General features: G+C 55.1%; 2 protein-coding genes across 3 annotated transcripts in view; one reads left to right on the top strand and one right to left on the bottom strand.

Annotated features, from left to right (window-relative positions):
- Positions 1 to 8016, top strand: part of WNT3 (Wnt family member 3) — a 36307-nt gene extending 28291 nt beyond the window's left edge. The window contains exons 3-4 of the mRNA XM_050327560.1: positions 6025 to 6290; positions 7493 to 8016. Of these exons, the coding sequence (XP_050183517.1) occupies positions 6025 to 6290; positions 7493 to 7972 (746 nt within the window). The 3' untranslated portion in view covers positions 7973 to 8016. The remainder of the gene's footprint in view (positions 1 to 6024; positions 6291 to 7492) is intronic.
- A 2766-nt stretch (positions 8017 to 10782) lies between these two features.
- The window catches only part of NSF (N-ethylmaleimide sensitive factor, vesicle fusing ATPase), a 60837-nt gene continuing 55207 nt past the window's right edge, over positions 10783 to 16412 (bottom strand). Inside the window, exons 20-21 of one of the 2 annotated variants that reach the window (XM_050327555.1) lie at positions 12862 to 12917; positions 10783 to 12478 (exon numbers count right to left, since the gene is read on the bottom strand). In XM_050327555.1, coding sequence (XP_050183512.1) covers positions 12463 to 12478; positions 12862 to 12917 — 72 coding nt within the window. In that variant the 3' untranslated portion in view covers positions 10783 to 12462. The remainder of the gene's footprint in view (positions 12479 to 12861; positions 12918 to 16412) is intronic. The other variant, XM_050327554.1, reaches the window with a different exon arrangement.

Here is a 16412-nt window from a genome sequence, read left to right as displayed (position 1 = left end):
ACCCGAACGCTGAAACTCCTCCTGACAGATGGAGGAGAAATCCAGGAGCGCACTCCTTATCCAGCTTTCCCCATCCCAGGCAGCACTGCCAGCCCCCCACTCCCCAAATGCGTTCATTCTGGTGCCTCACTAACCTGTAAGTAGAGCAGTTAAAAATAAACATCTCATCTGCAAACAAGGACACATCAAAGCCCAGCCCACGAGGGGGGGGTTGTTTACGTTTCCGAGCTGTGCTTGTGTCTTTTCTCTGCTGTCTGAGGAATTAATTCGGGGGACAGGGTGGGACTCTGTCACCCATGTGCCAGTGAGGAACACAGGGAACCTCTGAGAGTCCCAAAGTTTGCAGTGAGAGGAGGCACAGAGAGAACCAGAACCTTTCCAGCTTCCTCAGCTGAGGGCAGAGGGAAGGTTGGTGACAGAGCTGACAAGACTGGTTATCTGTGCTGGCTCTGGGACCAGCACAATCATCACTGCTGAGGGGGTGTGGGGAGGGGAGGCCACTCCTGGGCCCTCAGGGAATCACTGGACAGTTTGGGAAGGGACTTTTTAAAGAGCATCATGTCCAACACAGCATTGCCTTCTCCCAGCCTGCTGCACCATCTTCCTCAGATGCAGCAACAACAAGAATCATGGAAAGTCCCTCTCAACAGAAAGCCCCACTCCAGTTTCTTGGAGCAACCTTAGGAGAGCTTCAAATCGAGTTTTTGAGCCCAGAACCTGGATCTGAGCCCCGTGGCATCCATGGGAACCTTTGCCATGTCCCCTGTCAGTGATCTCCAGCACACACCGAGGGCAACCCCAACGAGCAGACCCAGACTAGGAGGACAATCCCACTGTCATTGGGCCAACAGCCAGGGAACACCAAGCCCAAAGGAGTTGGTGTCCCACCTGTGCCTGGATGAAGTCACCCCTGAGTAGCAGAGCAACATTTGGGGTAATCTCTTCCTCTGCTCCCTCAGGTACATTGAGGCTGTTTTGGAAAACCTTCAGAGGTGCAGCTCTCACTACAATAGCATCACAAATCATTTCTAGTACAGCCTGGAAGGAAAATTAGGGTAATTTCCTTTTGAAGGAGCTGCATTCACCACAGGGTTCATCACAGTGGTTTCCATTCAAGGAGAACTTAGTCTGGAAAACAATTCAGCTTCTGGGCACATCTGATTGTCTTCCTCCATGGAAGGACAGGCTGGGAGAGCTGAGGGATGTTCAGCCTGGAGAACAGAAGGCTCCAGGGAGACCCGAGAGCCCCTTCCAGGGCCTAAAGGGGCTCCAAGAAAACTGGAGAGGGACTTTAGACAAGAGTATAATACAGTGACAGGACAAGGAGTGAAGGCTTCCCACTGCCAGAGGGCAGGTTAGATGGGATGTTGGGAAGGAATCTTCCCTGTGAGGGTGGGCAGGCCCTGGCACAGGTTGCCCAGAGAAGCTGTGGCTGCCCCTGGATCCCTGGAAGTGTCCAAGGCCAGCTTGGACAGGGCTTGGAGCAAGCTGGGCTGGTGGAAGGTGTCCCTGCCAGTGGCAGGGGGGAAATGAGATGATCTTTAAGGTCCCTTCCAACTCAAACCATCCTGGCATTCTAAGTTTTCTCCTTTGCATGTCTTATTTCCTTACCTGGGCTATGAAAAAAAAAAAAAAAAACAAAACAACCAAACAACCCAAACCAACCCCCGAACGTGGGGTAAGATCATGTTTTTACAAGCAAATTCCCCAGGATGATTTATACTGCAGGTGTGCAGTCTGGGACAGGGAGGGAGGAAAAACCTGCTTTCCCCCCCTCCCTCCTCTCCCTTTTCTTTGTGCAGTAAGGTCAGTTCTTATCCCAGAGTCGGTGGCTCCTCCAGCCAAGCCCTGCCCAAAGCCCGGGCTGAGCCAGCAGCCGGGTGGCACTGCCCTGGGAGGGTGGGGAATGCCCATTCCCTGGGGCAGTGATAAACCCCCGGTTTTGCTCCGAGCTGGTGCCCAGAACGAGCTGGTTGTGAGGGCAGGGAGGCCCCACGGGCATCTGGAGACCGAGCCCTGGGATCTGGGAGAGGTCTGGGAGCCTCGGGCAGGGCGGGATCCGCCGGAGCGATCTGCGGGAGGCTCACACATCTCCCCCCGTGCCGGGGGCCAGGGGATCCGCTCTGCCCCTGCCTCCTCGCCCTCCTGCTCCGGGAAGATGCCGCCGGTCCTCCGGGACCGTCCTCCCCGCGGGGCAGGGCGGGGGAGGCAGCGGGGCCTCCGGGGGTCCTTGTGCTCTGCTGAGCCCCCGCCACGAGCTGTGAAAAGGCCCAGGCCCCGCACCAAGATAACCCGTGGCTTTTCTCAGCCACGACACTCGCAGTCATTTGCATCTAAACAGGGGTGTGTGGGATCAGGGGGGGCCGTCTTGATATAAACTCAGCAGCTTAAAGGGAGGGGGAGGGAAAGGAGAGAGGGAGAGAGAGAAAAATAAGCTTATACCGATGAGAAAGAGCTAAGCTTCCTCCCCTACTGTGAGGCAGGGCGAGCGATACCATCCGAGCGCCGCAGTCGTTTCAAATCGCTGCCGCATTCACACGCCCTTTGGGCCATTCTGAGCCGGGGGCGGGGGGCCGGGGAGCGCCATCAATAGGGATTTCCCAGCCGGGCCGGCGGGATTGGAGGGTGACGGCAGGACAGGGGAACATTGCCCCGTTGCTACGAGGTGCTCCTGGGGAATGCCAGTGCTCTGTGCCGTGGGTACGCTGGCCGGCGGAAACATTCCGCATTATGCGGGTAATACAGTGTGACACGGCGGGAACAATGGCAAATTGAGTGTCCCAGCAGGTAACGGCCCGGCCGGGACACAGGCGCGGTGGTGCACTGTCAAGGCGGCTCTAATCCTCCCTCGCCAGCCCCTCCCCTGGTTCTGGGAACGCCGCTCCCGCATCTCGTCTCTGGGAAATTCTCCCGGCTCCTCGCCCAGAGCCGGGCGAGGATTTCGAGGCGAGGGGTTTGTGTTTGCAGCTCGCTCTCCCCACCGCCGGCATCGCGGGGACACGCGGGGGTACCCGGGGAGCTGCGGGTGCAGCTCCGGGGCCGTGCCAGTCCCGCCTCGGCTCCCTCCCACCATCCCCGCTCCCTTCCCAGACGTACAAAATCCGCGCTGACCCTCCTTCCCGTGCCCCTCCTTCCCGTGCCCCTCCTGGTGCCCATCCACACCCTCTGGATGGAACGCGAAGGCACCTCAGCCGGGAGAGCAGCTCCAGTCCCCTCCCTGTCCCCGAGCCGTCCCGGTCCGGGGCCAGAAGGGCTCCCTGGCTCCTCTAATCTCATGTGCTTTCGATCACAGGACACCCAAAGAGGCTGAAACAGCCCCCTTGGTGCAGGGATCTTCAGCTGGTGGCCCACAGCTCCCAGTGGTCCCGGTACAGGCAGCTGGTGAAAGATACCCAAGGAAAACCTTGGGATGTGGATCCCTGCTGGCACACGGGAGGTGGGAAGGGCAAGGAGGGAAGAGTTTGAACTCAAAGCCAGTGGAACCCCCAGCAGGGTCCCACCAGCACAGACAGGACTGAGCAGCCCCGGTTTGGGACCCCATTTGGCTGCAGCAGAGCAGAGCTGTGGCTTCCACAGCTGGAACAACCCACAGCCATCCCCTCCCAGTGCCTGCACGGGCTGCAGTCAGCCCAGCTTGGGGGGCCTGGGTTTTGGAAGCCAGACCCACCTCCACAGAGAGACTGGAGCTGGAGAGAGACCTGCTGCAGGGGAGGGGTGCAGGGACAGCTGAGGGGATGGGCCAAGGCTGGCCATGCTCTGGAAGGAGGGGATGAGCTCCAAGGTTGTTTTCTCAGCAGAAATTTGTGGCTTTTGTCCCACATCCCCTGAGTGTCCTGATCACCAGCTCATACCACACCCAGAGGCTCTGGAACCCTCCTGCCCCCTGCCCAGGCACAGCAGCCCCTGAAAAACGGCCTTCAGCTCCTCCCTGCCTCCTGCACGAGGAGGGGGAGGTTGGATTGACTCCCACATCTGCTCTGGATCGAGAGACCTGCAATCTCCATCCTTACAGGGGGGGTGAAGCCCCCCAGGGCCACTCTCTAGAGAGCTGGGGGTGTGCAGAGAGTGGCACAACGAGGCTCTGGGCCAAAAGGCACCCCAGGTGATGCTGAGACACTGCCTGTGCCCGGGAGAGCCTGGCTCGGTGCAGCCACTGAGATCAACAGTCCAACTCCCACTCCTCTTGATTCTGAAATGAGTAGAAAGAGCACAACACTGCTTTGGAAAACAGAGAGGAAACTTAAAAAACACCCAGCCAAAAGAGGAGGAAAGGTTTGAGGACACCCTGGCAGTGAACAGCCAGCTCACCACTGCAGGAACTGCCCAAGGGAGCAGGGAGTCCAACTGAGCAGGGACAGCCACGGGGGACCTGCCAGGCTGTGCCCTGAAACAGGAGACACCTCTGACCTGTGGAGGGACGTGCTCTGCCCTCAGCTGAGGGACAGTTGGCTCCTGGTCACCCCCCTGGAAAGGGGAATCACCCCAGAGATGGGTAGCCAGGCTGGGGACTGCCATGGACAACATTTTATGGAAAGATTCAACAAAAACGGCTCTTTGAGCAAGGGAAAAAGGCAGTTTTGCTCCCTGCAAGAACCATGGAGTAAACTCAGGGGAACAAGGCATGTAACTTGGCTGGGCTTTAAAAAATCCAGGTTCTCCAGTGTCCTGCCTTCAAACCATCAGACAGCACTAGGGAAAGGACCAGCTCAGTTCAGAGCTTGTCACAGCTTCTCCAGCAACCTCCTGGGGGGATCAGCTCACCAAGATAATGCAGGAAAATGCAGGAAACACCCTTTCAGTTTGACTGTGTTTTGTCCACCTATGGACAGAGGTCAGGACTCCCAAACCCAGGACGTTAAATTCACAGAACTCACAGTAGGGAAATGCCACCCAGGCCACACAAACTGCTGGGGACATCCCTGGGGGGCACTGTCACTGCTGCTGTCCCCAGTCCAGGTCAGGCCCCACGGGATGTGCAGGGAAAGGGGTGGCTTGAGGGTCACCCTGCCATGGCCACAGGTGGGAGAGGGGATGGACTGGGATGCTCCAGCTTAGTAAACCCACTGTACCTTCTTCATCTTCCAGTGGATTTTCTGGTTTGTCCCCACCACCTGCCCAGGTTTCTCTGTCCTGCTGGAACATTTCCCCTCCCTTAGCACAGGGATCCCCCCACCACTGCCATTCCCAGCCCCCATCCACCCAGGAATCCTGGGCACTTTATTTCACCCTTTCTGCAGCTCTCAGCACCTTTCAGGGCTGTCTCCAGCTTTGCTTCCTTGGGGCCAAAATTCATTCACTGCAACTGTTCCCTGGAGCCTGGCAGTGGTTCCAGAGAGCCCTGAGTTTCATCTGCTTCCCGAGAGGAAAGTCCTGCTTAGCAAACCTGAGGATCCTGTGCAGGGCCAGGAGTGGCACTCCATGATCCCTGTGGGTCCCTTCCAACCCAGCTTATTTTGTGACTGAATTCCTCCAGGGTTGCTCAGTAACCAGCGAGCAACTTCGAGGGCATCTTGAAGTCGGGTTTTATCATTTATTACCTGTTTATCTCCACTCAAGGACAAGTCACATGCTGTTTGTGTGGGCACATTGAACAGGAATGACCAGCTCTTGGGCTTTGTGCTGCCACAGTCCGTGCTGAATGACCTGAAACCTTTCTCAGGGCCAGTGGGCTCTGTCACCTCCCCTGGGAATAACCCTGGCGTGGAGCCCTCCCTGGGTTCCAGCAATTCTCTTCTGGAGCTCCCTGAGCTCCTACTGATGTTCTGCTCACCCCTTGGCCCCTGTGCTGGATCAAATCCCGCACCAGCTCTATTTGGGAGAACTCCAGAGCTGCAATCCCGCTCCTCTCCCTCCTCCTCCTCCTCCTGCAGCGGGCAATTCCGGCAGCACCCGCTCCGGAAAACATTCCTTAAAATAACCAATAAAACAACTCGTGGCTCTCCAGCGGGGTTTAGAAGCTGCTGAGGGAGGTTGGGAAGGGAAGGGGCTGCCCTCTAATCCCGTCCCCCTGCTCTGTTTTGGCAGCCACCCGCGAGTCCGCCTTCGTGCACGCCATCGCCTCGGCCGGCGTGGCCTTCGCCGTCACCCGCTCCTGCGCCGAGGGCACCTCCACCATCTGCGGCTGCGACTCCCACCACAAGGGCCCCCCCGGGGACGGCTGGAAGTGGGGGGGCTGCAGCGAGGACGCCGATTTCGGGGTGTTGGTGTCCCGGGAGTTCGCGGACGCGCGGGAGAACCGGCCGGACGCGCGCTCGGCCATGAACAGGCACAACAACGAGGCCGGCAGGACGGTGAGTGCGGGCAGGGGGGGCTCCTCCTGGTGTAATTCCCAGGCTGAGGCTTCCTAAGGTTGTTTCCCAGGGCCCAGCATTTCCACTCTCTCCAAAGAGGTTTCTGCTCCATCCAAACACGCCTTGCTGGCAGCACACATGGAATCATGGCACAGTTGGGGTGGGAAGGGACTTAAAGCCCGGCCAGTGCCACCCCCTGCTAAGGCCAGGGGCACTTTCCACCATCCCAAGGCTGCTCCAAGCCCTGTCCAAGCCCCTGGACACTTCCAGGGATGAGGCAGCCACAGCTTCTCTGGGCAACCTGAGAGCATCTTCCAAGGCCACGTTGTACAAACACAAGTCAGCCAGGACAGACCCCAGGCCAGCAGAGGAACAAGAGGATTTTCCTCCCAGGCTCCTCCTTCCTACAGGTTCCCTGTTATAACATTGTCCCAGTGATTCCCTGGAGTAGATGATGGCTGTCAGTCCCTTCCAACTCAAATATTCTACTCTATTCTAGTCAGGTCTATTATTTCTATTTCTATTCCATTCCATTCCATTCTATTCCATTCCTGCTGTCAGCGTGGTCTGGGTCATTTGCAAACTCAGTCAGACCTTTCCAACAGTGCTTGAAGCAAACACTGATAAGGCTTTTCCACACCACAGCAGGCAGAGGGGGAAGGGTAGAAGGCTGACAGTTTCTGGCACAAAAACCCCACCAAACTCCAGTAATTTTGGCAGAAATCAGTGATTATTTTGCTCCACACAGAGGAGTTTTCTGGGAAAGAGATTAATGTCCACAGATCCACGATTTCATTATGTTCTAGTGCAAACTGTCAGACTTGGGCCATGAAGGAAGGGTCATCAGCAAAGAGAGGACAAGGGATCAGTCTCCATCCAACCCTCCCCTTCTCTGAGCTCTCGCTGTGCACACACACAAGGTAGGGGGACCCCAGTGAAAGGACCTGACCCTGGGATTAGACTGGATTAGATTGGGTTGGATTAGATTAGATTAGATTAGGTTGGGTGGATGGTTAGAGCACTGCCCACCTCATGCTTTCCTAGTGCAATGCCTGCCTGGAGACGTTTCTGGCCACCAAAACTCATTCCCAAGCAGCCCACACTTCCCAGCCCGAGCTCAGAGCAGCCATTTGAGCCCAGGTGGCAAAGGCAGGGGATGGAAAGCAAACCCTGCTGCTGATCCTGTTCTCCCACACACACAGACCATCCTGGACCACATGCACCTCAAGTGCAAGTGCCACGGGCTGTCGGGGAGCTGCGAGGTGAAGACCTGCTGGTGGGCCCAGCCCGATTTCCGTGCCATCGGGGACTTCCTGAAGGACAAATACGACAGCGCCTCGGAGATGGTGGTGGAAAAGCACCGGGAATCCCGGGGCTGGGTGGAGACTCTCAGGGCCAAGTACGCGCTTTTCAAGCCGCCCACGGAGCGGGACCTGGTGTACTACGAGAACTCGCCCAACTTCTGCGAGCCCAACCCCGAGACGGGCTCCTTTGGCACCAGGGACAGGACCTGCAACGTCACCTCCCACGGCATCGACGGCTGCGACCTCCTGTGCTGCGGCCGCGGCCACAACACCCGGACTGAGAAGCGCAAGGAGAAGTGTCACTGCATCTTCCACTGGTGCTGCTACGTCAGCTGCCAGGAGTGCACCCGCGTCTACGACGTCCACACCTGCAAGTAGGGCCCAGGGAGGAGTCTGCTCGCGGAGGGTGCCCCAGAGCAGGGGCCTCGCCCTGCAGAGGACGGCACGGAACTGCTGGTGGCCCCAGCCCCTCGCCCAGGGTAGGGCTGGCCTGGTGGATCTCGTGGGATCTGTGACTGCTGCTCCCTGGGGACAGGCAGGGATGGTGGGGGAGCCAAAGCCAGGCCTGGCCACAGCAGGCAGAGCTGCCACGGCACACCCTGAGCTCTGTGCTAGGCCAGAGGTCCTGCCTGTGCGGACACCGGTGCAGGGCTCAGGTGGAAATGGGTTCTACATGGTGCAAGCTGAGCAGACACAGCTCCCCCAGCTGCTGCCAGGGCTGGCCTGGGCTTGGCAGATGGGGTGGGTAAGAGGAAAGGAGGCAAACCCTCAGAACCAGCCCAGCTCCCTCCTGCCTGCTCCACAGAGATGGGGCTGGAGAACCAAACCTGTCCGAGTACACAGAGCCTACGGGTGGTCTCCTCTTCCCTCTGCTCTCTCTGCTCCCCACGTCTCCTCCAGTCCCCTGGGGAGGATGGCAGGAAGGCAGAGCCCAGAGCTGATCCTCCAGGACGAGGGCAGGGCTCAGGGCACTGCTGGCACTGCCACAGGGGACACGGCACGGCCCCAGCGCCTGGGAGGGGATCTCTGGGATCCGCCCAGTCCCTGCACCTGTTGGCTAAACATTCCCTGATCCTTCACATCCCAGAGGGAGCTCAGGGGTGCCTCTGGGGACAGGTCACCTGCCAGCTGAGCTGCTGCTCCAGCAGTCCTGGGGACACAGGGGCCATGCAGAGGGAATGCCCATCCCAGCCCTGCCCAGCAGACACAGCGATCCAACCACTGCATCGAGCCAGGGACAGGTGAGGGAGGCAGGGAAGGGAGCCCTGGATCCCACAGCACAACCCAGGCAGACCCTCCCCTTCCCACAGGATTTGCTGAGCTATCAGCAGCTGTCCCTGAAGTCCCCACCGAGCACGGAGGCTCCAAACCATCCGCAGGGATTTATTTGGGCCCCCCAGGCCCCAGACCCACTCAGTGCAGAAGAACTGGGGTTTGTCCCACCTGTGCGGGGACAACCAGGGCAAAATTCCAGGTCCTTCCTGGGCAGTGTGAGGAGCTCCTGCACCCCCAGGGCCAGAGGAGCCTCCACTTCCAAAAAATAAAATCACAGAGAGCTCAAAAACCCCTCCCCACCCAGAGCCAAGCCGTCCTCTGATATGCATCTATTTAAAGTATATATTAAATTCCATGTCTGGAAAGACTCCCACTACCTGACTTTAAACAAAATCCCCTTTTTGTTTTTTTTTTTTTAATCAAGAAAAGGTATTTAATATTAAATAGAACATTTATTGCCTTGTAATTATTTTACTGTAGCCAGGTATTCTAGCACTGAATGGAAGATCTTTTTCCATCAATCTGCTGTATCCAAAGTTTTGTATAAAGTTGTAGAGGTCGATTTTTTTTTATTTTATATTCAGAAAATTTCTCTTTTTATAAGCATTATTTATTATACAATGTATATACTTGAGTTAACTAAGATTATATATTATATAAATATATATATTTGGAGAAAAATATATTTCAACTTGCATTTCTTTTGTGGTACACCATTAAAGAGAAGGTAAAAAAAAAAAAAAATCAAAAATATGTACTTGCCAGCTTGTGTGGTTTGGGTCCTTCAGGTCCTGCTGAAGTGGGGGGTCCTTATCCAGATGCTTATGGGCAGGGGCACTCGTGGAATTATGGAATCACAGAGTGCTTTGGGTTGGAAGGGACCTTAAAAACCACCTGGTCCCCAGGTGCCACATCCACATGTCCTTTAAATCCCCCCAGGGATGGGGACTCCACCTGGACAGCCCTTTCCATGAAGAAATTTTCCCTAAAATCCAACTTAAAGCTCCCCTGGCACAGCCTGAGGCCATTCCCTCTCCTCCTGTCCCCGTTCCCTGGGAGCAGAGCCCGACCCTCCCCATTTCCCCCCTCCTGCCAGGGAGTTGCAGAGAGAGAGAAGATTAAATTAATCTTAGTGGATGAAAACAGGTTTTAGACTTCATACACTCCCCCATGAACCCCCAGGCTGTCACTGACTCACCTTCCAGCGGTTTGGACAGACCAAGATCCAAATTTCCTCACGTTAAAACATCTTCTCCTGCCCAGGAATAACCTGTGGGGGTTTCTGCAGCGTCTCCCCCGTGTTAACGATGCTTTTAAGTGCACGTGGTTTTCCACAGCACTGGCCTCAAATACCCCTGTGTGAGGGGCAAAAGCAAACATAAAACCCCTCAGTGTTCTTTCCTTGCACACAAAGCCATCCCAGCACCTGGAAATAACCTGTCCCTGGTTAAACAGCTCCATTTCAGGGATGTGGCTGGAAGGTTCAAGGTGAAACAGGGCAAGGAAGGGGATGAAGACCTTGGCCCTTGTTGAAAGCAATATTGTTTATATCTTACATGTGCAAGGCCGCTCCAGGAGCCCTTCCCTCGTGCCACCTGCAGGAAACAGCTCAGATGGAGATCCTGGAATAGGCTGGAGGTCACACCCAGCAGCTCACCCTGGTTTTCCAACAGGAACTTCTCCAGGAGTGACACACCCACCTCACACACAGAGGGACATCCCTGGGGGCTCCTCAGCCCTGCAGGGCCCACAATGGGCTGGACCAGAGACCCCTCAGCCAATTCCTTTGAGACCACGGGGGCTCAAACTGTCCAGGCTGGGGGTAAATTCACTTTTAGGCACCCCCTGAGAACAGCTCTGCTCCTCACACGCCTCAGCTCGACCCCCTCCAGACACAGATGGCACCCAGGGCATCACAAGGAGTTGTGCTTTTTATTGAATCCATTGAATGTGCAATTAAACCAGATATTTATTCATCAATATAGTTCTGGACAAAGACATGATAAGGTTTACAGCATTTACTCTGAAAGATAAGTTAACTGTGTGCTGCTGTCACCCGGACTGGCAGAGGGGAGGGAGGAACAAATAAACCCACAAGATCATACACGAAATGAGAGGGGATAACCAGCACTGGGACTCACAAGGGCATCACAACACAACAGCACTGCCAGAGAACAGAGGGGTGGCTGGAACGCCCCCACTGCTGCAAGCACACACTGAGGACAACAGTACCTGCACCTTGGGCCTGCAAGGACGGGGAGCATCTCCTTCCCTGGACACCCCTCTGGAACCACTGCAAGCCCTGACAGCGGCTCTGGTCAAGTTTAGGAAGCTACACTGGCTAAAATCTGACAAATGGCTTTGATTTCATGCCCCACCAGGCTGAGGTATGTTCCATGGACATCATTGGAGGAGTGGAGCCCCAGAAGCAGGGGGAGCCTCGAGCAGCCACCGACAGCACTCACCGAGGCCAGGTGACAGCCGGGAAGGACCACGGAGCGAGGTCTGATACATTCCTTTGTTTCAGTGCAAAACCACGGCAATCACATCTCGTGCACCTGCAGGGCTTGGCTTCCTCTCTGAGTGCAGGGAGGAATTTCAACCTTTGGTAGCATGGCATGGAAATGGGATGTGAGGCTGGAGGACACCAAAGCTGCCACCTGCACGACCTCGGGAAGAGCTGGAGGCTCTGTTAGAGGTGCTGGAACCAGCACTTCTAAAACTGTTGTTGAATTAACAAGCTTCTGATGCCTTAAATACTGGATTTGGAAATTTCCTCTACTCTGATCAACATTCCCTGCCCTCTTCCAGTCCCCAGTGCCACTGGCAGTGTCTCAGGGGGCCCCGAAATACCTGGCTATAAATAAAGCAGGTGCACCATCCAGGCAGCCCTGGAGCTGGACTGCTGTGGGCACTGTCTGTGGGGTGTGGGTCTGGCTCAGAGCTCAGTGAGGGATGGGGTGACACCACAAGAAAGCCTTCACCTGACCAGGATATGACAGAGCAGTGCTCCAGTGTCCCTCCACCAGACTGGCAGGTTTATCAGGAGTCAGGATCTCTTTCCCACTGCAGGAATGCTGGACACAAGTGAGCACTGGCTTCAAACTCCCACGACATTCCCCCATGCTCAAATCAAAGGATGCAGCCTGGCTGCACAGAGACAGAAGCACAGTGTTCTAGGAGACACTTCCACGTGACATCAGAATATTAAAGACAAAGAATAAAGATACTGCAGTATTGCACTAAACATGCAGATTCCACATGGGGCTCTGGGAAATGGGGAGCATTTCACTTTGTCCAGTGTGTTGAGCACAGAAGAGTAAAGATCCCAGTGCATTTTCTCCAGGTTGGTCGCTTTTCCAGCTGTTGATCTTGCACTTGGTCCACCTTCAGTCTAGGGTAGGGACTCTTGCAAAAGAAGCCAAATCCATCAGGAAAGCATCATGCACATGTATAAAAGCATCAAGCACACACTGGAACCCACTCACATGTAGCCAGGATAGACAGTGGTGTGAGCTGCCCCAGCACAGGCACTGCCCTACATGTATTAGAAAGTCATTCTCTAGGAGCTGCCACTGTCCCACTGGGCTCAACTACTCCCTGTGGCACCTACGGGGAAAGAGTAGGACATCCTTCTCTCAGACAGGAGGCACAAGAAATCAAAGTCCCAGATTTCACACAAGCAGCTGGATTTTAACTCGAGGATTTTAACCTCTTCTGATTTACTTCAGTTAATTGTGGCCCGGTGTCTCATGGAAACTTGAAATCAAGGGTGAATTAAGACAGGCAGAGAATTCAGACGTGCAAGTTCTCAGCTCCTTCACCCCTCCCCCCTCCCCAAGCGCTGTGAGAACTGATCTGACACAGCTCTGAAAACACAGAGGGGCCACCAATGAGAGCAGATACCCCAGCACTGCAGGTTCCCCTCACAGATGCTCATTTCTGAGCAGAACAGAGGATTTCAAGCAATGCTTTAAACTGAAAGTACTTACGTTCCTTCTTCTCTCAGAAGAGCCAAGAACTTCTTCACCCGATACTCAGGATCCATCTGAACACCAAACAAACAGGTCCTGTTAGTGCCCTGCAGCCCCCCAGGAAATCACAGAACCTCCTGAGCTGGGAGGGACCCACAGGGACCACCCAGTGCAACCCCTGGCCCTGCACAGACACCCCAACAATCCCCCCCTGTCCCTCAGAGCGTTGTCCAAACCCTCCTGGAGCTCTGGCAGCCTTGGGGCTGTGCCCACTGCCCTGGGGAGCCTGTTCAGTGCCAACCACCCTGTGGGGGAAGAACCTTTGCCAGGAACATCCCTTAAGGACAGTCCTGCCTCTGCCCCAGCACAGGCACTGAGACAGGAGCAGGGAGTGGGAGGGAGGGCTGAGGAGACACTCAGGCTGCCAGCAGAAGACACAACATGTTACTGCCTCAGTCCTGGTGCATGGGATGGTTGGTTCTCCCATGGAAGGACTTCCCCTAGATGTGCACCAAAATACACTGAGTGAGGACTGTGAACATTTGGAAATCAGAGGCTGTTGGTGCTCAGGATCTTTGTGTTGTACTGTAACAGTTCCTGTGTCCTAGAAACTCCAACCTGCGTCCCCTCTGCAACCTGCACTGACATCCTGGATCTTTAACACCCTGGGATAATACAGGGCATTCAATCTGCAAACATCCAGTACAAGGATCTAGGAAGCTGACTGGTTCCAAGACTCCCAGCTCTGTCACTCCTGGCAATAAACAGGCAAGTCTCTATTCAGACATTTAAACCCCTGAGTGCTGCAGTGGAGGGCAACACAAACCTCTTCAGAAACAGCTCAGGGAAAATAAATCCTAACCCACCATCAGTGTCCCCAGTGATGCAGGCAGGGGACAGAGCCAGGGAGAACTTCTGCTTTGAGCTAAGAAAAGCCTGAAAATGTAAAACTTGCCAGTGCTGTGAGATGTGTTAGCAAGGCCAGGACCTCAGTGCCGACTGCTGAGCTACTTTTAGATCACAAAAATAAATTCACTGAAACAAGCAGATCCAAAGGAACTTGCTGAGGCTCTCTGAGTTAATCAGATGGGTTTAACATGCACGGGAGTGCTGGTGATGGTCAGGTCCTGGCAGAGATGAAAGGCCACCCCCCACCTAACACAGTGCTTGGAGCGTGGAATGCCCAGGTGCGGATGTGGCACTGGGGGACAGGGTTCAGTGGTGGCCTTGGCAGGGCTGGGGTAACAGCTGGACTCGATGATCTCAGAGGGCTTTTCCAACCTCAGTGATCCTGGGATTCCACCAGAAAGGCTGGGGGCAGCTGGGGCAGGAGCCACACACCCTGAACACTGGTTCAGTGTCCCCTTTCCCTGGGGGCATTCACAGGTCCAACCCACCCTACAGCACTCAGCATGTTCTGTTAAAAACCCAACACGATCCAACACAAACAAATCTCTCCTTTTCATCCTTGGAAAACCCCTGCTAAAGCCCCCAGCTGCGATTCAAACTTGCCAAGGCCAGTGTGTTCTGCTTCCCACGCTGAAGATGCTGAGGTGGCCACGGCAAGACCCTGTCCATAACCTGCACTGACTGCTGGGGAGGGACAGCTCTGACCTGCAGGCACACACCTTGTACAAAAGGCTACAGCAGGCAGCTGAAAGGCCACAAAGACTCCAGCTGGACCAAATGGCTTATTAAAAATGCAGGCCCAAACCCCAGAGGCTGATCTGCCTGGGAAGGAGTGCATAGGAAGCAGGTTCCAGACTCTTGGACAGACCCTCTGGTGCCCTGTGGAAGTGGAAATGCTGCTGCCAAGGGGGGGTGGGCTCAGACAGGGGAAAGGACATGGGTGCTCCTGCCTGGGCAATGCAGCACCCCCAGGACATGCCCAGGAGCCCTCAGGAAACAAAGGAACTGCAGGGACTTCGTTAACCTGCAGTGCAGGGAAGGAGATCCTGCACCAAGCTGTGACATTCCTGCTGGGAGTGCAGAGCTCCTGAACACCTGCCATCAACCCCAGACCTTCAGCACATCCAGGGAGAGCATTTGCTTTAAAGCAAATTGGGCAATATTACAGGATGAGCTTTCCAAACAAGTTCCCATCTCAGTTAGGATACATTAAAGACAAACAGCTTAGATTTAAGTTTTATTTATGCTGATTAGGTTTTATTTATGCTAAACAGAAGTTACCAAATCAGGAAACCCTGGAGGTGCCAAAAGGGGCTTTCTGGAACCCTGCCTGGCTCATCCAGGTTCCTGCTCCAAGGGGAGAGAGCCCTTGGGTCTGGGAGTGCTGCCAGCAAGGTCCAGGAGCAACCAACAGGCAGGGAAGGAACCAGATCTGCAAAGATCAGGTGTCCAGCAGCACCCAGGGCAGGGTGAGGCACCCAGAGCACTGTGAGGGGCCTTGTGCTGCAGCCAGGGCCACTCCAAACCAACCTCCTCTGGATCCACACGGGAAACCCTGGGAGTATCCATGGATCAAAGGCCTCCCCTTGGAAAAGAACATCATCAGGACACTCAGTGTACACGGGAGGGCCAAATATGTGACACTAAACACGAGCAGCTGGACATTAAAGGGCAGGAGCAGCAATAAACAGTGTGAGGGGGATGCAGCTGCCAAAAGCTGGGGGGTTACACAGCTCATAAAGGCACCAGGGCAGGGCAGGTACCCCAAGAAAGGATTTTGATATTGAGGGTCTGGTTCAGTGTGATTTTAGCCTGAAACAGTCTGGAAGTTCATTGACCAGCTTAGGAATCCCTACAGAGAGCACAGGGTGGGTTCACTGCTCCAACAGAGCAAACCCCACTGTTAAATTCAGGGAAAGGCACTGTATGCACACTTTTGACAAAGAATTCATTCACCATGCCATCTAATCAGCTGAATTCTGAGAAATTTCATCCATCAGTTGGAATTTTCAGGAGATTTCAGATTCGAATTTCTTTCTGAAAAGCTGTGCTCCAGCTCAGGGAAAGAAGGAAGCAGTCCTGGAGTGGTGCAATTGTGCTTTCCTGTAACACCCAGCCAGACCAGAGCTCCCTGTGAGTTCCAGAGCACTCAGAGCCAGTGCTGTGTGTGCAGGGAGAGCTGCTCTCCTGTATTTATAGCACTTCAGCAGATGGAGTTATGGAAACACCTCAGACCTTTGGGAGCAGAGCTTGCTCATATTTAGCTCCCATATGCTGTTGCCTCTGCTGTTACACAACCACCTGAACTGGGTGTGACAGCACAAACCACCCTCCTGCCACCCCTCCCTGTGCAGCAGCCAGGGGGACCAGCAGTGGCTTCGTGGGCAGCAGTTCATGGGACACTTTCCCAGTGTGTCACAAAGGGCAGAGCAACAGCTCTGTCTGTTCTCTGCCAGCCTGGCTGGTCATGGACCCACTCACAAAACACCAGTCTGGTTAAAAAATTAATGCACCAGATCAGTTTAGCTGCACAGCCAGGGCAGCACGATGGACAACAACACAGGTCACAGAGCCACAGAATATCCTGAGCTGGGAGGGACCTCCAGGGACCACCCAGTCCAACCCCTGGCCCTGCACAGACACCTCAACAATCCCCCCCT

Source organism: Myiozetetes cayanensis, unplaced genomic scaffold (assembly GCF_022539395.1).
Source record: "Myiozetetes cayanensis isolate MyiCay16 unplaced genomic scaffold, myiCay2020 scf34, whole genome shotgun sequence".
NCBI lineage: Eukaryota > Metazoa > Chordata > Aves > Passeriformes > Tyrannidae > Myiozetetes > Myiozetetes cayanensis.
The sequence above is the reverse complement of the archived record's forward strand: the minus strand, read 5'-3'. Positions and strand labels throughout refer to the sequence as shown.